Source organism: Neofelis nebulosa, chromosome 14, assembly GCF_028018385.1.
Source record: "Neofelis nebulosa isolate mNeoNeb1 chromosome 14, mNeoNeb1.pri, whole genome shotgun sequence".
Classification (NCBI taxonomy): Eukaryota; Metazoa; Chordata; class Mammalia; order Carnivora; family Felidae; genus Neofelis; species Neofelis nebulosa.
The window spans coordinates 10,409,326-10,435,607 of record NC_080795.1 but is presented as its reverse complement, the minus strand read 5'-3'; the positions used below and the strand labels follow the sequence as shown (position 1 = coordinate 10,435,607).

At 39.0% G+C, this 26,282-nt stretch overlaps 1 protein-coding gene across 3 annotated transcripts in view; it reads left to right on the top strand.

Annotated features, from left to right (window-relative positions):
* The window catches only part of TOX (thymocyte selection associated high mobility group box), a 309,777-nt gene that overhangs the window by 234,968 nt on the left and 48,527 nt on the right, over window positions 1-26,282 (top strand). For all 3 annotated transcript variants that reach the window (XM_058699652.1, XM_058699651.1, XM_058699653.1), the window contains one exon: window positions 25,764-26,045. In XM_058699652.1, coding sequence (XP_058555635.1) covers window positions 25,764-26,045 — 282 coding nt within the window. The remainder of the gene's footprint in view (window positions 1-25,763; window positions 26,046-26,282) is intronic.

The window sequence follows — 26,282 nt, the reverse complement described above, 5'->3', positions numbered from 1 at the left end:
AGCCGCAGAATATTTTCTTTAAAAAAAAAAACACATAAAAACAAACTGTACATTACCATGTGTATTTTGTGGAAATGTTTCAGTTTATGAACTGTCTCTAACTAGTATACCAATTACATATTATCACCTGACAGAAAAATGAGGCATTCTTGGAAACTTTGTTAAATGTAAATATTTGGGGTTAAGCGTATGGAGAAAAAAATAATCTAGAAGATGATGAGAGCTAGATCTGTCTTAAGCATCAGTTACAACCTTGATGATGCTAACTTAAAGCTATCCATTCATTCATTTGTAATTCATGCAATATACCTAGGTTGAACTGCAGTCCCCGAAGAGGAAAATCTCAGATATCATCCAGTCACACCCCCATATTTTAGAGAACAAAACCCGAAGGTTAGAGACGACTCATGATTGCCCACTCTGGCTAACCCAGAGCAGCATCCAGAACTTCTGACCCTTCCAGAACTTTCACCAGGGCCTGAGTCACACCCCCTGCACTCTCCTTTTTCTCTCCTTGAATGCAAAATCAGTTGCCAAAGAACGTCACCAAAAATATTAAAGCGATTCCACCAGAAGAACGTGGGTTTAACTTATTCCAATACACAGCCAGGAGATTAAAAATTGTGGACATTTAAATTTATGAATGCTCTATTTTCTGTTTGTCTTACTTTTCTGAAAGAAAATCACTTTTCTGAAACTACATTATTATGGAGACTGCCCTGGAAAAAAAAAATCACTGAACTCAAAACATCATCTTTGAGAAACTTAATGGCAAAGAGAATATACAAAATATTGAGTTACTGTGAGATACTGCATTCCTGTTTTGGTAGGCAATCCACATAATACCTTCATCCCTAAGGTCTTTAAATGACTTAAGAAGAGTTTCTAAGGAAGGTACATTTTTGATTCAGCAGAATCTATAAAATGCATGCTTACTCACCATGTTAAGAGACACTATTTCTATTGATAGATAGATAGATAGATAGATAGATAGATAGATAAAACAATGTCTCCTTAATAGGCTTTCCAGGTGTGATGCAGAGGCAGTGACAGAAGTCACCGCCAGAAAGGTCTTGTACTTAGTCCCAAACACTAAAAAGTACTGTTGCAAGGCACTGCGAACTGTGATTCGTGCTCAAAAGGCCTTCCGTGTGCTCACTGACTCCTAGGACAAATGAAGTTCAGACATGCATTTCTCCTCTTGAACCTTCAGAGAGAGCTTCAGAGTGGAAAAGATACAGATATATTCTACAAAGTTCCTAGTGGTAACGGACTCCAGCCTTGCAGTGTTGGACACGCTACATATTTTTTGTATCCTTTGCAAATTTCTTTTCTGCTTCTAAACATTTTAAATGGCATCATGTCTGTGTTGTAGATGAAAGTCAATAAAAATTAATTTTTCCCTCAACATTTGTAATATTTTTTGCAACTTTTAGACATCTTTCTTTGGGAATTGAGTCTAATACAAATAGACTTTCTTCGCTCAATAAATAGCACACAATTCTCATTCCTGGCTTTGGTTTTCTAATCTTGACTCAGAAATGCCTCAAGTAGGTGATTCCAGAAGCCAGCATTACCTTAGTGCTCCCAAAGTCTTAGGAAGCCAAAATGTTCTTGGGAACACATATATTCCTACCACTGTCTACCCACACACACTCGAAACATGCTTCACACTTTTCCTTCCCCAAAACAAAATAAAAATCCCATCATTCTGAAAAGACACTCCTGTATTTCTGTGGAAACTAAAAAGATTTCCTTTAAGAAAATTTTAATAGCAAAGTTTTAAAAGTCAACCAGGGAAAACAAAAACATGGATGGACTCATTAATACACTGCCAGCACTGAGAAAACCCGTAGAATGTATGCCAGGCATAGACGGATGAAGTCCCTTACAGTAGACTCACTAGTCAGGTAAAAAGAACACTCTCGAAGTTTGTTTGCCTTCAGTGTGATTAACGATTGGGCCCACAGCCTGTAACACTTGGCCAACAATAGGTCTTCATCTATCATGGTGAGAAAAGCTTCCTGGCATTCACGTTGTGTATTCTTTTCAGAAGTGATAAGTCATTCAGGAAATTTCTGGTTTCTGCCCTTAAACAGATTATGGAGGAGAAATATCCAATATTCATGGAACCTCTGGCAGCTAGTCAGCTAAAGAGACTCTCCCTCAAGAGCAAAGAACAAATGTAGTCAGGTATCCTAATATCCACACAGTCCCCAACCTGTGATGGTACGACTTAAGAGTTTTCGACTATATGATGATACGAAGGCCATATACGTTCAGTCAAAATTGTACTTTGAATTTTAAATCTGAATCATCTCCCAGGCTAGCAATATGCAGAAAATCTTCCCTTGTGATGCCAGGCGGGGGCGGCGGCCACAGCCACAGCTCTCAGGTGGCCACGTGATCGTGAGGACCAGCCACCAATACACTTGCGACCATTCTGTGCCTGTACATTCTGTTTTTCACTTGCAGTATAGTGTTCAATAAACTATATGAGGTTTCAACACCTTATTACACAATAGGCTTTGTGTTAGGCGATTTGCCCAACTGTTGGCTAATGTAAGTGTTCGGAGCACTTTGAAGGTAGGGTAGGCTAAGCTTATGATCTTTGGTAGGTTGGGGGATTAAATGCATTCTTGATTTGTGGTTTATTGGGATGTAACCCCATCCAAGTCAAAGAATATCTGTACTAGTATGCAGTATATTACTAGTATCTTCCACAGACGTTTAGAAGTTTAGCACCTTATTTTTGAATGCTTCCATCAAATGTCAGCACAGCGAACACTTAGTGGGTGGGGAGGCTGACAAAAATCCAGTGCTAACATTCTCAGCCTCGCCATGATTCATGCATGGGAGATCATAATCTACAGAGAACTTCTTCCTACATACAATTAAGATTTTTAGAATGTAGTAGAAGAGCGGGACACAGTAGTTACTTGGTCAAAAGAGCAGGTGAGCATCTAAATATCCAGTCATTTGGGGAGAGGACCAGAGCGCTCTCGGTGTTTGGGCCTGTGATTGCAGCCTCGTGTGCTATTTGTAGTGTGAACAACAGCCATAAAACTGTGTCTGTGAATATTTTCTCTTTACATTTCTTTAAAGTGATGCAAGGAGTTAAAGATTCTTCTGAGACAATCTGAAGGAAGACTCCTTATAGATTTTTACAATATTTTTAATGATCTTTAACAGTATCATTATGTCATAATTAGGCAGCAAGTTTTTAAATAGCATATCTTTATTCAGTCTTTCCAGAGCATTAAATTTGATTTATACAGAAACAATTCTCTTTGCGCACATGCAGATTTAATCAGTTTGTATGTTATTTGAATAAATGTTGCAATCGCATTAATTCGTATGATGGCATAAACAGGTTTGGGAACTAATATGCCTGATTCTTGGTTGGCTTATAGCTCAGCTACTAGGCGTAAAACTGGGCCAGTTTTTAAACATTTTTTTTAATTTTAGAAAAGTTTTAAATTTACTAAATTACTGTGAAGATAGTACAGAGTTCCTAGATGCCCCAGGCCTTGTTCCCTCTATTATTTACATCTTACCTGAGTATGGTATATTTGTCACATATAATGAACTGATATTGGTACATTATCCTTATCTAAAATGCATACTTCATGTGGATATCCTCAGCTTTTCCCTAATGTCTCCTTTCTGTTCCAGGACACCACCGAGGACAGCACGTTACATGTAGTTGTCATATCTCCTTCGAGTCCTCTTGGGCTGTGGCAATTTCTCAGATTTTCCTTGTTTTTGATAACTTTGACAATTCTGAGAGGCACTGCCAGGTATTTTTTAGAATGTCCCTCGCTCAGGATTCATCTGATGTTTTTTTCCCACGATTAGATTGGAGTCATGTGGTTTCAGAAGGAAAACCAAAAAGTACCATTCCCATCAGGTCGTACTAAGGGTTTATATTATCAATGTGACTTACCATGGTTGGTGTTAACCTTGATCACCTGTCCGAGGTAGTGGGTGTCAGATGTCTCCACTGTGGAGTTACTCTTATTTTAAATTTTCCCTTGGCAAGGAAGTCATGTGCAGCCCGCATTTAACGAGTGGGGAGTTACGATCCCCAGGTTTGAAGGTGCTTATCTACATAAATTATTTTTAATGTTTATTTATTTCTTTTGAGAGAGAGAGAGAGAGAAAGGGAGGGTCCGAGAGAGAGAATCCCAAGCAGGCTCCGCACTGTCAGCCCAGAGCCCGATGTGGGACTCTATCTCACGAACCATGAGATCGTGACCTGAGCCGAAACCAAGAGTCAGACACCTAACTGACTGAGCCACCCAGACATCCCTACATATATTATTTTTTATGTGTTAATTCTTCTTCATTGGAGACTTGTCTATTCTCTCTCGTTTGTTTGTTTATTCATTCATTTTTTTTCTTCATTATGGATTCATGAGTATTTTTAGACTTTGGGTTAAAGTCGAATACTAGTTTCTCTATCTATCTATCTATCTATCTATCTATCGTCTATCTATCTCAAATTGTTTCAGTTTGGCCATTGGGAACTCTTTCAGTTGGCTTTTGTATCCATCTAACAAACTCCTATGACTGTATATGTGTGTTTTGTTGTTTGGACCCGTTCTTAGTTTCCGTCACTGCAAGTTGCTAATCCAGCTTCATCTTACGTATCTTCTGTTCCTGTTCTAGAACCAACCATTTCTCCATGGAACCCTGGTGCCTTTTCTTGGACAATAGTATCAGAAACTAAAATCTGGGCACTGCATAGGCTCACTGCTACTGGAGTTTCATTGCTTCCAGGACTTCCCAGCTGACAGAGCAGGGGGATGTATGCATGGATATTAATCTGTATTTATACACACATCTATAAAGGTTTTTATATGTAGCCACCTGTGTGTATATTAAGCCAAACAGTACCCCATACCGGTGTCTTCAACTTGAGTCCGTTGCCATAGAGACTTCTGCCCTTGCTTGTCTGTAACCTCCCACAGCAAAAGCGAGAGACCTGGCCCCCACTATCCAGTCCATTTACTTCATTGTCCTGTCACAGGAGCCATGTATATAGCAGTATCAGAATTGTGCAAAACAACTTTATCAACTAGGATACAGTGCTTATGCACAGTCCCTTTGCCTTCTGATAGACTACTTTGCTAGTCTGATAGACCACTCAAGTCCAAAGTTACTTAGGTCAGCAACTTATTACCCATCTCCTTTAATGAGATTGTTTCATATATTTGCAATACATTCGGATTCTTTTTTCATATTCTTCATTCCATCCTGGGATTCCCCAACCCCCTAAATTAATTTGCCTACATTAAGATTTACCTTGTGTGTGGTGTAGTTCTATAGGTTTTGACAAATGCTTAATATCTTTTATTCATCATTTACAGTATCACATAGAAAAGTTTCACTACCCTAAAAAATTCCCTTCATTTTACCTATTTAGCTGCCTGGTCCTCCAAAACCTGACAATCAGTGTTTATGTCTATCTAGTTTTGCCTTTTCCAGACTGTTATATAATTGGAATTATACAGTATATAGCTTTATCCGACTGGCTTCTTTTACTTAGCAATATACATTTAAGATTCATTCATGTTTTTCCATGGCTTGACAGCTCATTTCTTTTTATCGCTGAATAATACTCCATTGCATGGATATACTAGGGTTTATTCGTGCATTCACCTACTGAAGGATTTTTTTGGTAATTATGAATAAATCTGCTACAAACATTTGTGCACATCTTCTTGGGGGGACATAACTTTTCCTATCAATAGGGTAATTATCTAGGAGTATGATCACTAATGGTAAGACTGTGTTAACTTTGTAAGAAACTGTCAAAATGTCTTCCAAACTCGCTGTACCATTTTGCATTCCTTCTAGTACTGAATGAAAGATCTTGTACATGTTCTCTTTTGCATGTGTATGTCTGATAGCTCCAGGATCACTTGTTGAAAAGACTGTTTCTCCATTGAATTGCCTGTACCCTTGCCAAGAATCAGTGACTATATTTGTATGGATCTTTTTCTGGGCTATCTATTCTGTTCCATTGATCCACATGTCTGTTCTTTTGCCAATAGCATTCTGTCTTCATTACTGTACTCCATAGTAAGTTTAAAATCAGGCAGCATGAGTTCTCCAACTTTGTTCTTCTTCTTCGGTATTCTGTTGGCTATACTAGGTCCTTTGTTTTCCTTGTAAACTTCAGAACCCATTTTCCTATATCTATGTAATAGCTTGCTGAGATTTGATCGGGATTATGTTGGATCTATAGATCAAGTTGAGAAGAACCGACATCTTAACAATATTGAGTCTTTCAATACTTGAACACAGAATGTCTCTCCAGTTATTTAGATCTCATTGATTTTTTTCCTCAGCGTTCATGGTTTTCTGTATTAGAGTCTATATATGTTTTGTTATGTTTATGCCTACATATCTCATTTTTGGAATACTATTTTTAAAGAACCTGTTTTAAATTTCAAATTCCAATTTCTCACTGCTGATGTTTGACAAAGCATTATAGCCTTTATACTTACTTTACTTGCTTATTATTTCTAAGAGGTTTGTGTCGTTGTTGTTGTTGTTGAATCTTTGGGATTTTCTCCATAGACAAGATGTTACCTGCAAATCAAGACAGTTTTCTTTCTTTCTTGATTTCTTTCTTGATTTCTTTCTTTCTTTCTTTCTTTCTTTCTTTCTTTCTTTCTTTTCAAGCCATATAACCCCTTATTTCCTTTTATTGTCTTATTGCATTAGTTAGGACTTTTAGTATAACATTAGATGAGAGTGGTGAGAAGAGACATTCTTTCCTTGTTTCCAGTTTTAAGGGGAAGACATCCAGTTTCTCATCACTGAGTATGATGTCAGCTGAAAGGTCTCCATAGATTTTTAAAATGAAGTTAAGTTCCTTCTTATTTTTAGTTTGGTAAAGGTTTTATCACAGATGGGTTTAGATTTTGTCACATGATTTTTCTATTGATATGATCATATGATTTTCTTCTTTAGCTTGTTTTTTTTTCATTGAATATATTTGACATATGACATTGCGTAAATAAGGTATACAGTTTGTTACTTTAATACATTATATATTACAATATGATTGTCACTGTAGTGATATTTATCACATTATGTAATCATAGTACAATGTTACCTATATTCATTATACTATGGCTTATTTACTAAGTGTTACAAGTTTGTACCCTTAACATCAATTTTTATCCCCCCCCACCTCCCCTTCTTTAGCCTGGTGATGTGTTTAATTATCCTGATAGATCTTCTCATGTTGAGCTAGCTTTGCACAGTTAGAATAAATTCTGCTTGTCTGTGGTGTGTAATTCTTTTTATGCATTGTTAGATTCACCTTGTTAATATCTTCTTGAAGATTTTTGCATTTATCTTCATGAGAGTTACTGGTCTGTAGTTTTCTTGTTTAATCTGTGGTGATATTAAGAAATTTGGGGTCTTATAACATAGGTTAGGAAGTGTTTCCTCTTTTTCTGGAGATATTATGGAGAATTGGTACAATTTCTTCCTTAAATGTTTGATAGAAACTATCCGGACCTGGTAATTGTTTTTGGAAGGCTGTTAATTTATTTTGTTTATTTATATTTTATTGGTTAATTTATTTAATAGATGTAATATTATTTAGGTTATCTATTTTTCTTTGTATGAGTTTTGTAGTTTTTGAATCTCAAAGAGTTGTTCCATTTCATCTAAATTGTTAAATTTGTGGGGCACCTGGGTGGCTGAGTAGGTTAAGTGTCTGACCCCAGTTCAGGTCATGTGGGTTCCAGCCCCATGTCAGGATCTGTGCTGACAGCTCAGAGCCTAGAGCCTGCTTTGGATTCTGTGTGTGTGTCTCTCTCTCTCTGCCCCTCCCCCTCCCATGCTCACTCTCTCTCTCTCTCTCAAAAATAAATAAACATTAAAAATTTTTAAATAAAAATAAAAAATAAATTGTTAAATTTGTGAACACAGAATTTTTCATATCATTCCTTTATTACCCTTTTAATGTGTTTGGGATCAGTAGTGATGACTCCTTTTCCATATCTGATATTAGTAATTAGTGTCCCCTCTTTTTTTGTTATTAGTTAGCTTGTCTAGTGCTTTATCAATTTTACTGATTTCTCAAAGAAGTAGGTTTTTGCTTTGTTGATTTTTTATATTTTTCTGTTGGCAATTTCATTGATTTCACCTTTAATTTTTATTATTTCTTTTCTTCTCCTATGTTTAGGCTTAAATTGCTTTTCCTTCTCCAGTTTCCTAAGATAAAAAGCTTAGGTTATTAATTTTAGACCTTTCTTCTTTTCTAATATATGCATTTCATGGTATTAGTTTCCCTCTTTGCACTGCTTTGGCTGCATCTCACAAATTTTATTGTTGTACTTTTATTTTCATTTTGTTCTTTCTTAAGTTTTTAGTATGTTAAAAAATTCTAGATACTAACTTTTAAGTATCTTAGAAGGATTTTCCCCTAGAATTTGAAAACTTTTGAAGGCCAAGAGGCATGGTTTTATTCTCACTTTACTCAACAAGTTCTGTCACGTTTGATGGATGGAGGCTTCTCCATTCTTGATCCCCTATTAATTAATAATCACCTAGGACCTACAAGAAATAACTTTCTTATCAGTCTACCCACAGAAAATCCAGGTCAAAGTGGCCCACTGTCAGTTGGTGATTCTGGGCCATAATCTCCTAGCATGAAAACTAGCACAGAAATCCACAAACAATGGCCAAAACTCTCTGGGAGAGCTTGGAGCTTTACCAAAGGGTTCAGTATTCAGTTGTTACTGCAAAATTCTCCTCTGAGCCCGGTTCTTCAGGGTACCTGAGTTTGGCACTGGGAACAGAGCAGTAAAAAACGCAGGAAAAGGACCCTGCCCTCAGAATTTGGATTCTGGTTGGGGGAGTCAATCCAGAAACACACTGAGTAGGGCACACTGGTACCACCTGGGAACTGTTAGAAATGCTGAATCCCTGTCCCCTCCCAGACTCCCTGAATCCGAGTCACATTTTAAGATGATATCTAGGGACTCATGTGGATGTTAAGGTTTGCAGAGCTTCATCCTAGATAATTAGACACGGTTATTATGCTGTGAAAAAAATGCCTGGGTGAAGAAGGATGGATCTACTTTTGTAGGTTTGTGAGGGCAGGCCTCTCTGAGGAGAGTGACCTTGAGGCTGACGCGTAGAGTCTTGTCCATCTGGACCCCTCCCCCTTTAGTTCCTCCAGTCCCCCCACTCCCACTCTTTAGTTCCCCCAGCCCTCTACTCTATCAAACCCATCCCAGCACCTCCATTTGTGTCATAAATAGTGAGCATCCAACAAAAGTTTTGGTGGAGGAAGGCAAGAAACATAAGCCTCCTCAAAACTATCTCCCTAACCTTCATTTAAAAAGGGAGACATGGGGGGCACCTGGGTGGCTCATTCAGTTGAGTGTTTGACTTCAGCTCGGGTCATGATCTCGGTTTGTGAGTTCGATCCCCACATCAGGCTTGGTGCTGTCAGCACAGAGCCTGCCTTGGATCCTCTCTCTCTCTCTCTCTCTCTCTCTTTCTCTCTCTCTCTCTCTCTCAAAAATAAATAAAAACATTTTTAAAAAGGAAAACATTAACATATAAATATTTATAGTCTTGAACTAAAATACCCCTGGCCTGTGAAAGGGGAAATAAAATGCAATGCACACTTTTAAAGGTTCTGACTTCTGTCTTTTCCAAGAGCACTTTTTTTCTTTAGAAAATAAATTGTAACTGAAAAATTCTATTAGCTTCTATAAAGGTAGGTGCAGAAAAATGATCAGATGGTTTTGAATTTAAAAACTGCAGGGTAGATATTCTTTCTTGCTTCCTTGTAATAGGCTCTAAACTTTAATGATGCGAGTTTTTCTCTTTTCCTTCAGTTGATCAATGTAATTGAGATTTTTCCCATTTATTGGAGCTGTCATCTTGTGGTCGTACAATTATGCTAGAGATAATAAATATGTTTTAGACACAAAATTGTAAATACAATATAGAAGAAGCATGAACTTATTTCCATATCATTAAACTACATTTTACCCATGAGCAAAGTACATTTTTCATAACTTACAAGAAATATCCTGCCTTTCAGTGGCACATACATTTAACGTTCTTAACAGCTACTTGATTTGGCACTGTTATTTGGGTTATTTTTTTTATCAGGGAATGAAGGACAGCAGAGTTGCAAGAATCAATATATAAAACTGACAAATCAGTAAGATTCTAATTATATTCCAAACTCCCATTCTGCCAATTAACACTTTTTGAGAATGCAGGGTATAATTTTGGGAAAAAATGTACCTAAGCTTCTCCCATGGCATTGTATAAGGAAAGAATCGAAAGAATAGAAGTCGATGTGTTCAAAAGTAAATTCTAATACAACAGCTGTTTTTATCAGTTACTTTGTTGCCACAAGTTTTCATAGTAAGTAATTTTTATGCTGGTGGCCTTGAAATGTTTGCGGTTCATCAGCATAGTAGTCTCATACAGCAATCTCTATAGAACTATATGCAAGTAAATGTTTACAGTACAGGATTTTATTGATTATATAGCTCTCTTAGTATATGGATCTAGCCTCAAAAGAGATGTTAGGCTTTATCCAAGGTGATGGTAGTTGTTTGTTCTTGTTAAAATATGTCAATGCTATTACTGAAATTTGGGAAATGAGATAATAAAGTAACAAATTGAATATTACTTCTAATTTTTAAAAATGTCCCCCTGGAAGATTAAAACCTACATTAACTATTAACAAGAGTCCATCCAAGCAAGCTTCTCGGCTAACTGTCACTTTATTTTATCTTACTTTTCTTTTTGCACAAAGCACCTGAAAGGCCAGAAATGCATTTGTTAGAAAGGGTATGTCCACCAATCAGCAAATGTTAAGTCAACATTCCACAACCACAAAATAGCAAAGAAATTCTTAAGAGAAAAACTCATGCTCTTGAAATCTTTCAAGATTCATGATAAAAAGAATATTTATTACAGTTCATTTAGAATCGATGTTTACCCCGGGGCAGAAAAGTGGGCAAAGGCATTCTAGAACAGTTTTCAGCAAGAATTAAAACAAAACAAAATACCAAGACACTAAATTACATTTCAATGAAAAAGGACCCCTGCTTTCCTAGGAATTTTTAGACATTTTACTAAAATTATGTTACCCGGATTATGGGCATGAATATTAACAGCTACTGCTAACTTAATTGAATTCTTATTCTAAGATAGCCTCCTTTTCATGGCACACATCAGAATGATTATAATCTAACACAGATTCATCACCCTCATGTGGATGAATTCTTTACAGACTATGGCTGAGAATGCGCCCCCTACCGTGCCTTAAGGTCAGTGGCTCCCTAGAGTCCCAGCCATCCATTTTCTCACGGAGAACAAGTGGGAGAGACACCACTTAATGATTAATAAGCAGGTGGAAAAAGTTGTCTTTATCAAAAATTGAATGCAATGTGCAGAAAGATCTTTTCTGTTCCAAATTCCTGATACCAGCCCTCATAAACCCATCAAGCATCCATTTAGTCTTTTACTATTAAAGGGAAAGGAAACATCTCTTTAAGCAGACGAGGTCCACTCAGTGCTCATTCCCCACTGTGAATCTGTTTTCTGTTCCTTGTACTCTTTCCTTTGTGTCTCAGAGAGTTGTGAAGCGTTCACATAATTAATCCATGAGCCCAGCCTGGACCACAGGAAGCCTCGTGCATTCTTCCCTCCCTTGCAAAGTGTTTTGTTTTTCTTTTTCCTTCTGGATCACTTATGTCACTAAGAAGTGAATGGCACCGATTGACGAGTGGGGCAATATAAAGAAAAGTTTTGATCAAAATGTTTGAGTCAGTTGTTCTGAGAAAGCATAATTTGTGGGGCAGCATTTGTAGCTAGAGATCTGGATCAAAATGACTACTGTTGGTGTGCCCATAACGTGATTTAGGAGCAGGTGTAATAACCCACATTATTTTTGAAACTGTGGGCCCATATTTAGGGGCTGAAAAATGGTCTCTGCTAATGGAGCACCAAATGTTAGTGTGTTTTATTGGCTTCTTTCAGTTAGAACAACTGGATACCTCAGAATATATATTGACAGATAGTCTGGAAACTACAGACAAAGTCTCTAGCAATCCTGAAATTTAGAAGATAAAGCATTTGACAATTCAAGCAGGCATCAAACCATCAGATTACCCTCAGTCACATTTTTAAAAAATGTGATTTGATTGTGTGTTGAATTGTTAAGGTTGAATTTAGTGGAAAAGCCACACAATTATTTTAGTTTGTTCAATTTTATTTCACATTATCTTACATAAATCATTACTTTTATGAAAATAGAGCAAGTATAGTAGACCATCTAACAATCAAACGATGTATCTTTTTTTTTTAATTTTTTTTTTTAACGTTTATTTATTCTTGAGACAGAGAGAGACAGAGCATGAACGGGGGAGAGGCAGAGAGAGAGGGAAACACAGAATCGGAAGCAGGCTCCAGGCTCTGAGCCATCAGCCCAGAGCCTGACGCGGGGCTCGAACTCACGGACCGTGAGATCGTGACCTGAGCCGAAGTCGGACGCTTAACCGACTGAGCCACCCAGGCTCCCCAAATGATGTATCTTAGTGTCCGTAATAATTGCCCCCAGAATTCAATCCCCACTTACTTCTACTGTTCCAAAGTCTTCCTATTTAAAAAAAAAAAAAAAAACATTTTTAATTGGGGCGGCTGGGTTGGTTAAGCATCCGACTTCGGCTCAGGTCACGATCTTGCAGCTCACGAGTTTGAGCCCCGCGTCAGGCTCTGTGCCGACAGCTCAGAGCCTGAACCCTGCTTCAGGTTCTGTGCCTCTCTCTGTCTCCCTCTGCCCCTCCCCCACTCGGGCACTGTCTCTCCCTCTCTAAAACAAACATACTGAAAACATTTTTTGTTGAAGTACAGTTGACACACAATGTCATTTGGCTTCAGGCATTCAACGTGATGACTGGACAAGTCTAGACAGCGTGCTCTGCTCACAAGTGTAGCTACCGTCTGCCACCACGCAACGCCAATTCAGCACCATTAACTGTAATCCCTGTGCGGTGCTTTGTACCCTCGTGGCTTGTTCCTTCCATAGCTGGAAGCCTGTAGCTCCCACTCCCTTCACCCATTTTGCCCATCCCCGCCTCCACCTCTGGCAACCATCAGCTTGTTCTCTGTTTTTATCGGTCTGTTTCTGCTTTTGTTCGTGTGTTTTGTTTTAAAAGCCTTCTTAGTTCCCAGTGGTGCTCACAGCAGTTTCAATGCATTACAGACAGACTCCTTGTTGCAACATCATTTGTACATTTCAGTGCAGTCGGAAACCACCCTTTCTCCTCTGCAATCCTATGGCGGTGTGTTTTTGGTTATGGCAACTAATCCCCTCGGACTATTATAGTATGTCTCCCTACCCTGTGAGCTCTCCCATCATAGGGACAGTCTTATCTGCCTTAATTTCCCCTATGACTTATCATAGTACCGGACACAGAGTAAGTGTTCAGTAAAACACTTCGGACTGAATTTCCTACCCAAAGCATCAGCACATTGGATTCAGTCATTCTAGGTTCTAGCTGCACCTTCCCCAGCAAGCACTTTCAGCTAAACTTTCTTAAAAGAACATCTAACGCATCAGTACATATACTGGATCCAGAGCACAGGTGTCATGGTTATGATACAGGCTTGGAGATCAGGCAGCTTGTGACCAATATAAGCTGGTTCACTTACTGGATAGCTGAGTGATCCTCTCACTGAGCCTTTGGTCCTCCGTGGGTCTGATGATCTCACCTGGTTATTGTGAGGGTTAAATAAGGCAGTGTGCTTAGTATATCAGGTAGGACCCGTAAGTGTTAGATATTATTAACAAAAGAACTTAAGACCACAATTATCAAAGGCTATCACTGAGCACTTGAGACTGATCTGTGGACAGTTATCTGTGTGTCAGGTATCGACCAGTTTAAATCAGTTGTACTAAGCGTCAGTTCCTGGAGAAATAGATTTAAAATGGGAAAGATATATTAGCTATTTTTTATAATTGATACCTAAATTTTTTTAAGTTTATTTAGACAGAGACAGAGCTAACACAAGTGGGGGAGGGGCAGAGAGAGAGGGAGAGAGAGAGAATCCCAAGCAGGCCATGCACGGCCAGCACAGGGCTCAATGCAGGGCTTGAACCCACAAAGCCGTGAGATCATGATCTGAGACAAAAATCACGAATCGGACACTTAACCGACTGAGCCACTCAACTGATACCTAAACTTATGTCATCATCACACAGGGTTATAATCATGCAGAATTGTGATCCATTTTAACTCTTTATGCCGTAATTACCTAACTTCAACATAGATTTTGTAGATGTTAAACCTGTAAATGGTAGATAATTCAAATTGTTAACATTAGTGTTTTTAAAATTAGTCACTATTAAAACCTAATTATTGGTTGTGTGGCTCTATGTTAGCGGACATTGAGAGATGCACAAAATTGAAGACATTTGTCCAAATTAAAATTAGAACATGTAGCTCATATGTTCTAAATGAACATGTTTGCCTCTCCAATAATAATTTCATTATCACCAAGTTACAGGATAGAGTTTTAATTATGACCTTTATATCAGTAGAAGCCATGTATTTGGGATTAAAAACCTACTGCTTTAACTAGTCTAGTTAAAGACTGTGGCTTGATACATTCTGGGCTCCAACTTTTATAAAAACCAGAGAACACTCCTAATAACACTTTTCTAATTTCATGGTTCAATGCACAGTCAGTAAAGATTTAAATAATTCAGAAAGAAAGCCTATTCTCTTTCTTTATTAGAAGTTTGAGTCAGGCAAATTCTTTGACATTTAATAGGTTTTTAACCCTTTTAATAGCTTTTTATAATGAAATTTATTGGCAGTTGTTTTAGAGAAAGGGTTATTATATTAGCATGAATAGCAGTCACTAGTTTTCATGATTAGTTTTGAGACCTTGACCTTATAGAACTCAAAGTGTATAAAAGCATAAATGAGTAATGTTAATATTAACGAAATTAGGTATACCCACAATTATGAAGACTGTATATAACGATATTCATCCCATTATGTAACATGCTATAAAATTTTGGCAGCCAAATATTTGAATTTTTTAATTGTTTTAAAGGAGCTTAAGGTCACTTACAGAGTCAGACACTTTAAAGGAACTGAAAGACATGGTAATTTTCCTGGACTGATTTTACCAAATTATTAATATTATACTCAATAGGAGAGGATTTCTAGCCTTTTCCTATCTTGGTTTCATGCTATTTTAAATGTTTTATAATACATTATTAAAAGGATTATTGGAAGATTTCCATAATAAAATACTAATTTAAAATTGTACTTTTCTTCAAGTCCCCAATAACCTAGGAACATACAAATATTCTGCATAAGAAAGCTATCGGGCCCAAGCAGAATATAAGGTTTTAATTTTGCTTCTTGAGATGTACTTTTAAGTGAATGTCATGTGTATCTAATGATTTAAGAGCCTCTAAAAGAACTCAAATGTCACTTTCTGAACTGATGTTAAGAAGTCAATATTCCACTTGACATCTCCATTTTTACTCACATCCCATTAACATTGCAGTGGAAAGTATGAAATTCAGTTAAATTTTCAGGTTTAAATATAGTATAAAGAACCATTTCAGCTGACTTGTGATGCTATAAATACACAGAGCTATTTCTTGTAGATAAACCACAGATCCCATAGGGCGTGTCTCGTAGCATTTACCAAATTTCTTGCCACCTATCTTTCCAATCCATTCTTTTTGTTCCCATGCACGCAATCCTTTGAAAGTATTCTGAAAATAAGGCGCATTATTCAGTCCCTTCTTTTGGCACATCAAAGGAGAGATGTGAACAGACATTAGCATGTTTGAGTACACTTTAATATAAGATTATAGTTCCATGAACAAAGCGCTGCGTCCACTTCGTAGTGCAGACGCAAAAGGAAAGGCGCGATCTGTACGAATAAAGGGCTTCATCGACTCTCATCATAGGTAGACCCAGTGCCAACTCATAGACTCCTTTTACCAGAGGTGTACTACCAACTCAGGTATTTGGGGAACCAGAGAGTTGACCAGATGGTCTCCTAAACCCTTTCGGATGAGACAAAGCTTTTAGTCGGTCTTCATCGTATGCCATTAATTGGAATTATGAGAGATGCTCTTCGCCAATTAAGAGTCAAGCTTGCCTGTTGTACATTTGCATGTTTCTTTTATTTGAGCCAGACAGAAGAGTCCCGTCAAGGGCACACTGGAGCACAATGTCAGCTTGTTAATACTGACGTTGATAGTTTAACAGTAACAGTAGGAGGCGAATAGTGTTGGCGTGAAGCAGTCAGAAATGGATGCCTCAATTTGAGTGAAAAATATCTTGCCGACTGTGTGTCACTATACCCCATAACCTTCTGGCCAAGGTTGTGATCCAAAGAGGGGATTATATGTCCAGAGTTTAATGGGAGAGAAGAGTATACTGTGACCTGGAATACCTTTTTACGCATTTAAATTTTTTTGAACTTTGTAGCTACCAGTTAGCCTGTTAGCTGTGACTGGGAAGCTATTAAAATCCGGGTTATAAGTTCAACCTTTATCTGGGCTACTGACTTTCTCACAGTGAAACCCTGTGCTCTCTGACATAAGCTGCCCAGCTTATCCTGGAGACGATCTCCACGGATGCAAGCTTTTGGCTACCAGAATGCCTGGTCACAACTATGTCAGTGGCTCACCAAGAACTAGGACTAGTTGAGGAAAGTTGACTCCAGAGGATACCAAAAGGTAGACATCTCCATCTTCCACTAAAGGTGACCCGGGTGGTCAAAAATAGGTTTACATTTGACAGAACATCTTCATAGTCTTTATTTTAACCCATCCTCGAGCAAGCATTTAAGGTCAGTACACTTCCCCTTCTTGAAAGTGAGCTGCGTAAGGACAGATTTCAGCGTGCTCACTCGCCATTGTTAACGTGGCCCCAACTGCAGTGGCTGGTACAGAGTCAGCACCAATAAATAGCTGTTGTTGAAAAATCGTTATCCCTAGTTTAGAGGTGGAAAACAAGAGGCAATTCAGTTAAAAGTAAGATAGATCATTCAATTCAGAGTCAGCCCGATGATGTCATGAGCAAGGTCCCCTCTACGATGGCACACTGCCTCACATCTAGAAAAAGGAAGAAAAAAGGAATTTTTAAAAATGGCGTAAAGTTGCTTGTCCGGTTGGTTGTACGGATCAATCCAGACGCACACACAAGGGCAATTAAGATCTAGCAGGTGTGACAGAAATAGAAGTCAAGTTTGGTTACACAGGGGCAGGACCTGGCAAAGACGATGAGGACATTGAGAAGTTGGGGATCCCCCCCACACACACCCACACACACCCCCACTGTGGCTATCTGCCCTTTAGCATCTGATCTTTGGTTCATGCCTGGGAAAGCATACACAAATTTAATTGATTAAATTGAAGATTGGTGAAATGATCTTTAGCCAGTATAATTATTGGCCCTGACTTTTAAAACTTTCAATGGTGTTTTCCTCCAACACATCAAATCCCTTGAGTGATAAGGGTCCCATTCATGGAAGAGGCCATAATGAGGGAGAGACCCCAGTCTGAGGGAGGAGGAAGGTTAGGCGTTATGGAAGTTCCCATGGGCTTGACCATTTGTTTCACTGAGGTAGTTTTCATCTTTCCCTATGATGGTGGTTCTAGAAAGCGCTATGTCTTTCCATTTGGCAAATATCTAATGAATTGTACTCCAGAGCTCTTGCTTTCCTGTGATAATTAGTTTTATAATTACTATTTACCCTAACTAAACTACAAATATCCCATTTTAGTGTTTTGTGAAGAAATCTGAGCCCTGTTTATTCACATTGTCTTTTGGAAGAAAATTCTATTCCATCAAGTTATTCTGACTCAATATTGAACATAAAAATACATGTTCATAAAAATATCCAGTCTGGCCTTTGAACTTCACTTTTCCTAATCTTTAAAACTACAGCATGTGCTTTGCATATGTATTTTCCATATTTCCCCTTTTGACATTATCCATGTTCAATGTCAGAAGTCTAACAGCAAAACTGTCGAAGTTTATTTAAATTACACGTTTCTAAATAATAAATAGAACACACATGGAGATCACCTAGAAACGATTTATTTAATTTGTTTGGACAACAAATAATTTAGCTCTCTCTTGGAATATGCACTTAGGAAAATAATACATGAAATTTGATTATTAAATTTAGCCACGCATTCATTCTGGTGTATACATTTACATATTAATTGAATCCCTGGCAAAAATATGTAATCAAATTGGGAACTTAAATAATACCAACATTTACATTCTTCTCGTATACTCGTAGAGTGCATTATTCCCGAGAAAAATGGGAACTACTTGGTCTTCCTGGCCTGATTGATCATGTAAGGCTCTATGTACTACCAACAGCAGGCTCAGAAGTTTTTCTTTAGATGCTAAGGACGGTATGTGTTTGATAGAACCGAGAGTAAGCCCTTGCCACAGCCTAAGCCAGCAGGGTCCCCTCATAGCCCCGGGGAAAGCGCTCAACGGTGAAGGGTATCAAATGCTGACAGACAGGGGTAAATGGACGAGCTTCATAGATTCCTCACGTTCTGCTGTTCCTGCTGCAATTGGCACACGTCCAGGCCTTGCCGGCAAAGACCACAGAAAGCAGCAGCTGGTAAACCACATTAGCAAATAAGGCCTCGGGGCTCCCCATGTTCCAGGCTCTGTTCACCAACTGCTATTCACTCAAACAGCTGGATCAGGGCAGAGAGAGCCAAGACGTCATTAGGGTTTTATGTGTACAACTGTTTTGATATGGATTGTCGGCTAGAGGCAGAGATAATGATAGCTTTCAAGGCTTGCATGTTGGGCCGGGAAGGGATGCTGACATTTGAAAGAAGAAAACAGACTCTGGAAGGATGGTGAATTCACACGGTCTCAAACACTGAAATGCAGGCCTTCCTTTCTTCCGGTGCCGTTCGGGTGTGCAGTCTTCACACCGTCCAGTCACTGATGCGTTGCTCCAAGTGTTTGGTTTTTGTCTTTGGGTATGGCTGCTACACCAGAACGTTGCTCATTTTTTAAAAATAATCTGAAATGAGCTACCTGGGATTCCCCCCCCCGCCCCCGCCGCCCCTTTAAAGAAAATCCAAGGAGAAGACAGTGCTAACGCATTCTGGAACATGTATCAAATAGTATACCCGAGGTCTCCCGCTAGAGCACTGTCCTCAACCTGGAGCTTTTAACACTGTCGGTAATGGGGGGGGAGCGTGGTGTTAGGACCAAGCCCCGGATCACAAGGCAGGTCATGAGGGAGAATACACGGTATCTGCTTTGGTTTCCTAAGTGATTTTAACTGAGCTTTTGCTCTCCATTCATGGAAAAAAGGTTTTGAAAGAACTCCGTTGACATCTTCTCTTCATCGTTGTAATCCTCCTCCATTATTTTCATTGACATTTGTCAGCTCCCGTAATTGTAGGACCACATCAGTCCTCAGTAGCAAACTGTAAAATTTAAGGAAACAGTTGTGATTCTCAAGAAAAGTGAAATTTAGCACCCATTTTCAGTGGATTGAGTTTCCCCAAAGGGAAGATAGATATTAAGAGCCATTCAAAAGTAAAATGCTAACAATACCAAGGACTTTTAGCTAAGGAAAAATGAAGTTCACTGGGTTTGAAATAAACAAAATGAGAAATAAACACATCAGAAAGTAGCTTGGAGATGCTCGAGTCCTGAGAAGTTAGCAAACGAAGTTCCCAAAAGATCAAAGATGTCTAATGCTGCTCATGGGAAGCCCACATCATTAATCTTAATTGTACCTGGCCTCAACATCTAGTCAGTGTCACTCAAGAAATATGTCATATTATATATACCTATGGTCTGCCATGATCTGTCCTAGATACTAGGGCTACACTAGTAAACAAAAGAGATTCCAACCCTGCCTTTTTGCGCTTATAATCCATGAGGGTCTATCAGTTAAGATTAGGTTGAACCTCACGTAAAAGTAAACTCAAAATGACAAGAACTCTAAAAAGGACAGACATTTACGTTCCTTTCACTTTAAATTTTTTTTTTTTTTCCAACGCTTTTTATTTATTTTTGGGACAGAGAGAGACAGAGCATGACCGGGGGAGGGGCAGAGAGAGAGGGAGACACAGAATCGGAAACAGGCTCCAGGCTCCGAGCCATCAGCCCAGAGCCTGACGCGGGGCTCGAACTCACGGACCGCGAGATCGTGACCTGGCTGAAGTCGGATGCTTAACCGACTGCGCCACCCAGGCGCCCCTCCTTTCACTTTAAAGACTCCCACAGTAAGTAGATTGTCCAGGGTCTTGTAGTTTCAGAATAATCAAACACTCAAACATCTTTTTGTTGTGCCGCCAACGTCCTCAAGGCGATGCCTCTTGGTTCAAGACATTTCCCCCAAGCTCTAGCGATCGCACCCACAGTTTTGCCAGCAGGAAAGAACAAAGGACGGTGAGCCTTTCCCTTTAAGGACATTTCTTGGAAGTACCCACACAATACTTTCACTTATATTTCATTAGCCAGAACGCAGTCACATGGCCCAACAGAGTTGCAGATGAAGCTCGGAAGTGCCCTTTGTTGGGTTTCTGCCACAAAGGGAAACAGACATTATTCAAATCGGGACTGATGTTAGATGAAGCTCACTGGAAAAAGAGAAAACTCATCAAACTGGTTAGTCGGTTTCTACAGATAGTACTCATTTCTTCACTTATATACTGACTCAGCAAATATTTTTTGAATACTCGGAATGCCTAATTTAATTAAGAGAGATCTCGTGAGGGATTGAAAAACACATTAGTCACATTAATGTGAAAAGCACATTAATGAAGAATACCGTCTAGGAGATACATACATAGTAGACTAAGAAATCTACAAGTGGCGTCCCATAAAGAAAGTATAGACAAAATGCTTTAGCAGTTCAGAAGAAGAAGGTTCTGGAAGATTTGTAGATGAAGTGGCTTTTGAACTTGCCTTTAAACTATATTTAAGGTTTAAATAGTATCAATATGGTAATCGCATTATGGAATTGAGAAAAGCACAAATATGTAGAGCAGATTTCATTTCCACTTTGATCTTTGTTGGTAGAGAGACCTGAGATCATTTAAACTCTATTATCCTCAATAGACTTGTACAGAGCAGCCATTTCTATAGGGCTGCCTCAAAGGGGAATAATAACGCTTGACAGATAAAAGTACTGAACAAACCACAGATCACTGAGCAAAGTTTGGGGTTTTTTTTTTTTAACCGTTTTTTAAATTTTTCTGACAGCAACGGCTCAAAAAATGGCTACTGAATGCTGGAAGAGCAACACAGCCAAAGACATACGCTCAAGGGAGAGAGACGTAGGCAAAGAGGAGCAATTAATTGGGTTTGGCTGAGCAGTAAAGGTGTGAAGGATAGTCACAGGGCATATGGTTTATTCGGCACCTCTCATGACACGCTGAAGAGTCTGGATGTAATCTGACAGGCAGATATCATCGGGAAGATTTTGAGCCTGTGGCTCATGAAGAGTGATTCTGCGGTACTCTTCAGGGTGGATGCGAAGAGATTCTTTTTAGTTTAGTAACCATTGCAAGTGAAGAGGTGATGAAGGCATTCATGAAGTACATGAATGGGTGTGGGCATGAATAGAAGGCAGATGGAAGCATTCTTTTTGAGCAGACTCAGTGGAACTCACAAGACTGATAGGAAAGGAAAGAATCAAAAGTGACTAAAACATTTTGAGTAGGGATGACAGGGAGGATGAAGGTTTCATCAACAGAAACTGGACGCACAGTACCAGTTGGAGAAAGGAAACTTTGGGGTGGACGAAATGTGACTCAAGCAGAATGCTGGGAAATAGTTTAGGTGGGGAGAGCTGTAGGAAGACAAGAAGTCAACGAAGGAGTCAAGAAGAATCAAAGAGAAGAGCAGTTGTTATTAAACATGCCTTAAGTGAACTATTCACAATACGTTCAAAATGCTGGAAATTAATGGAAATAATATTTTGCGAGGCGAAGTTTTATATTTGGCATTAAGACCGTAGTCAATCAATATCTTTCTAGAAGGAAACCAGTAATCAAAACATTTGCTTACCTTCATGAGCTAACTAATTAATCTTATTTGTCAATAATCAGACTCCATCCAGTTTAATTTTCCCCATATTATACATTAGGCAATGATTAATACTGAACTGACTTCCGTGAGCGCAAGGTAAAATGGAAATCCTAATATGGAAATGGGTGTTAATATCTGACATTCCTAAATGCATCTGAGCGCTGAAGAGATGGCTGTGCTCTCCAATTTGTGCTTTTCGCCCTCCACACAGGAAAATTATTCTTTGAGTCAGTGTTAAAGCTGCTGCCTGCCTGGCCTAATATCATGGTGACATGATATTCGGACTAATGATGAGTTTGCTGAGAAAGAGGTACCCTGTTGAGTACTTCATTGTCCTTACCTAAAGTCATTCTTTACCCCACTTTAGTGATGCCCACCTTCCTCCACTCATAAAACAAAGGTGAGAATACGAATTGTAGTATTCAGAGGCCTGTCTACAACATTCATTAAAACGAGAAAACAAGTAGACCGATTACAAGATGGTGGGGGACATAGGTGCCATAAAATGAGATTGTAGGCCATTGAAGACCCTTGGTTGTAGTCATAAATCTGAAACTCTGTATGTAGGTCAATTTAAAAATCATCCTCTGCAATATCATGTTAAAACCACAATATTTCTGAAAGAGTAAGAAGCAGTGGGCTCCAAACAGGTAGGTTACAAACCGTCATGCTTTGTAACAGGATTTATATGAAGGAGAAATAAAGTTATCAATTAGTCAAAAACTTTTGGAAAGATGATTTAGTTAAGGTAGGATTTCGCTAATAAACATTTTATTTTATTTTATTTTTTTAATGTTTATTTATTTTTGAAGAGAGACAGAGACAGAATGCGAGTGGGTTAAGGCAGAGAGAGAGGGAGGCACAGAATCCGGGCTCTGAGCCGTCAGCACAGAGCCTGACGTGGGGCTCGAACTCACAAGCTGTGAGATCATGACCTGAGTCGAAGTCGGTCGCTCAACCAACTGAGCCACCCAGGCACCCCGCTAATAAACATTTTAAATTTACAAGGCTAGAAAAATGTGTCTTCCTACAAATGTGTATGTGTGAACATGTGCTGGGTTGGGGAGAGGAAGCTGCCCTGGATAGGACAGTCCCATTATGGACATCCACAACTCTGTGCCCGTAATAAGAGAGTGTTCTACATGCTACTGAAAAAAAAAAAAAAAAAAAAAAACAACACAGTAGGACTCCAGAACATTAGAAAGTAGGCTTGAAAGGCCAGCTAGTTGGAGAGTGTTATGCTAAGTGAAATAAGTCATACAGAGAAGGACAGATTCCGTATGTTTTCACTCCTATGTGGATCCTGAGAAACTTAACAGAAGACCATGGGGGAGGGGAAGGAAAAAAAAATGGTTAGAGAGGGAGGGAGCCAAAGCATAAGAGACTCTTAAAAACTGAGAACAAACTGAGGGTTTATGGGGAGTGGGAGGGAGGGGAGGGTGGGTGATGGGTATTGAGGAGGGCACCTGTTGAGATGAGCACTGGGTGTTGTATGGAAACCAATTTGACAATAAATTCCATATTAAAAAAAAAAAAAAAGAAAGAAAGAAAGAAAAAGAAAAGCCACCTAGTATAGACTGCTTCTTCTGTGTACTTTCAAAAGTGGCCTCGATTTTTATGATACCCTCTGTTAATGGCACAATTTCAAGGGTATCTGTTAAAGCTAGTATGATTTCATAAGGAAGATCAAATTATGTAAGTGACGCGAACAGCTATGAAGGGAGAAGAAAACATTTTAGTAAATGTGAGTGGAGACAGCGTGGATGCCGTACATAAAAAGTAGTAGGGTTGGAGAAATACAGTTTAAATTCTGGAAAAAATGTTGATTTTTGCTGCTGGAGAGCAGCAAATACGAAACCATGGGGCTGACCTAAGCCTTTGCCACGAGTGTTGGATGCCAGAGCCAGAGTGTAGGATGATACATGGAACCAAGTCGGAGCATTAAAAAAAAATTAAAAAAGAAAAAAAGCGGGGAGGCACCTGGCTGGCTCAGTCGGTTGAGTGTCTGACTTTGGCTCAGGTCACGATCTCATGGTTCGTGAGTTTGAGCCCTGCGTCGGGCTGTATGCGGCAGCTCAGAGCCTGGAGGCTGCTTCGGATTCTGTGCCTCCCTCTCACTCTGCCCCTCCAATGCAAGCAGACACCTCTGCAGTCTCACCTTCAGTTTCAGATAGATCTAACTAGGTTGGTAAAACGACTAGGCGACATTGGTAGACAATGATTTTATTACCAAAAGAAACAAAAAGAAGCCTATGGCTAAGTAATTTAATTGACCTTTACAGTATTTCTGTGTCATGGGAACATATGCTGACAGGCAATTATGGGCCATTCTGACACCATGTGGGATTTTTTTTTCAATGAAACAGGAAAAGATATCATTATTAATTTTATTTTTTCAGTTCTGAAATGTAACTAACCATACGCCTCTTCATTGCCCTTCTTTTTTCCATTTTTTTCTTTTTTCCCCTCTCTTGTTTTATAATCCTCTACCTGCATGAACTCCCCAACTCCCCTCAGAGTGAAAAAAATGAGCCACTTCTATAAGCAGGGCAAAATACTCATTAGTTTAAGTTTGAAAATGTCAGAGAAACGTTAAGTGAAATCCACTTATGGATTTCATAATGCAACACATTTGACCTCTAGATACGTTAAGAGCTTCATCCTCCAATGCTTTTAATTCTAATCCTTGCAGAGACAAAATTCATTGCTTGAATTACAAGAGTGAGTCTCATTAAGGCTAAAAAGCAGTGACCCAGATAGCATAATGGATTAATATGGTGACCTTGCAACTTTAGAGCTTTACTTTCAAATCTGACTGTGCAGTCAAACCATTGCAATAGTCAATTAATCAATTGGTTAATACCAGCCTGTAGTGTTCTGAGTCTGGAAGTTAGTAGATCATTTTAGCCAAAACTAGCCTGTATAGAATTAAACTAAGAATCGTAGTACACTTAACTCGCAAAACTTTTCTTAAGGGATCAGAATAAAAGAAATAGTGTTTCACAAATGGCTGCAATGCTGTAATCACTAATAACTATATAATTTTGAGACTCTAAGAAGCATCATTTTTGAAGCTTACGTCATAAATATCTACTAATGATATATGTTTGCATGTCTTTAAGAAAGTAAATATAGGGGCGCCTGGGTGGCTCAGTCGGTTAAGCGTCCGACTTCGGCTCAGGTCACGATCTTGCAGTCCGTGAGTTCAAGCCCCGCGTCGGGCTCTGGGCTGATGGCTCAGAGCCTGGAGCCTGTTTCCGATTCTGTGTCTCCCTCTCTCTCTCTGCCCCTCCCCCGTTCATGCTCTGTCTCTCTCTGTCTCAAAAATAAATAAACGTTAAAAAAAATTAAAAAAAAAAAAAAGAAAGTAAATATAATTAATCAGGTCTTGAGTAATGAAATGGGATGTTGACTGAATTCTCAAGTTCTATTCTTTGGTAACAGTGGCTTTAGGGTGATGTATATGTTAGGGTTATTCTATGCTAGAGAGGGATTGGGGGTTGAGGTGGAAATATGCATAGTTCAGCAAGACATTCTACAGAGTTTTCGAAGTCTAAAGAATTAAAAAAAAATTTTTTTTCTGGAAATATGTTTGTGAAAAATGATTCCCATCTTTGTTTTTGGTAGATGCAAGATATACGGAATCCAGAAGGAACTCAATATAGCTCCCACCCTCAGATGGCAGCCGTGAGACCAAGGGGTCAGCCTGCAGACATCAGGCAGCAGCCAGGAATGATGCAGCATGGCCAGCTGACCACCATCAACCAGTCACAGCTAAGTGCTCAGCTTGGCCTGAATATGGGAGGAAGCAGCGTCCCCCACAACTCCCCATCTCCACCCGGAAGCAAGTCTGCAACTCCTTCCCCGTCTAGTTCAGTGCATGAAGATGAAGGTGATGATACCTCTAAGGTATGACCAGGCCATTTTTAGGACCTATAGGAAATGCTTGTTGCCTAAAAGGAGTATTCTTTAATACCTTCCTTGACCAGCGATGCATGCCAGTTTGTATCATCCAAATGAGAAATGTTGGTGGGGGACATACTTTTTTAAGAAGCATGGGGTTACAAACTGAATAGATTAAATCACTCGCTTTTCCAATTACATTTTTCAGTCCCCAGGAAATCCTTTAAATACAGATGTATGAAG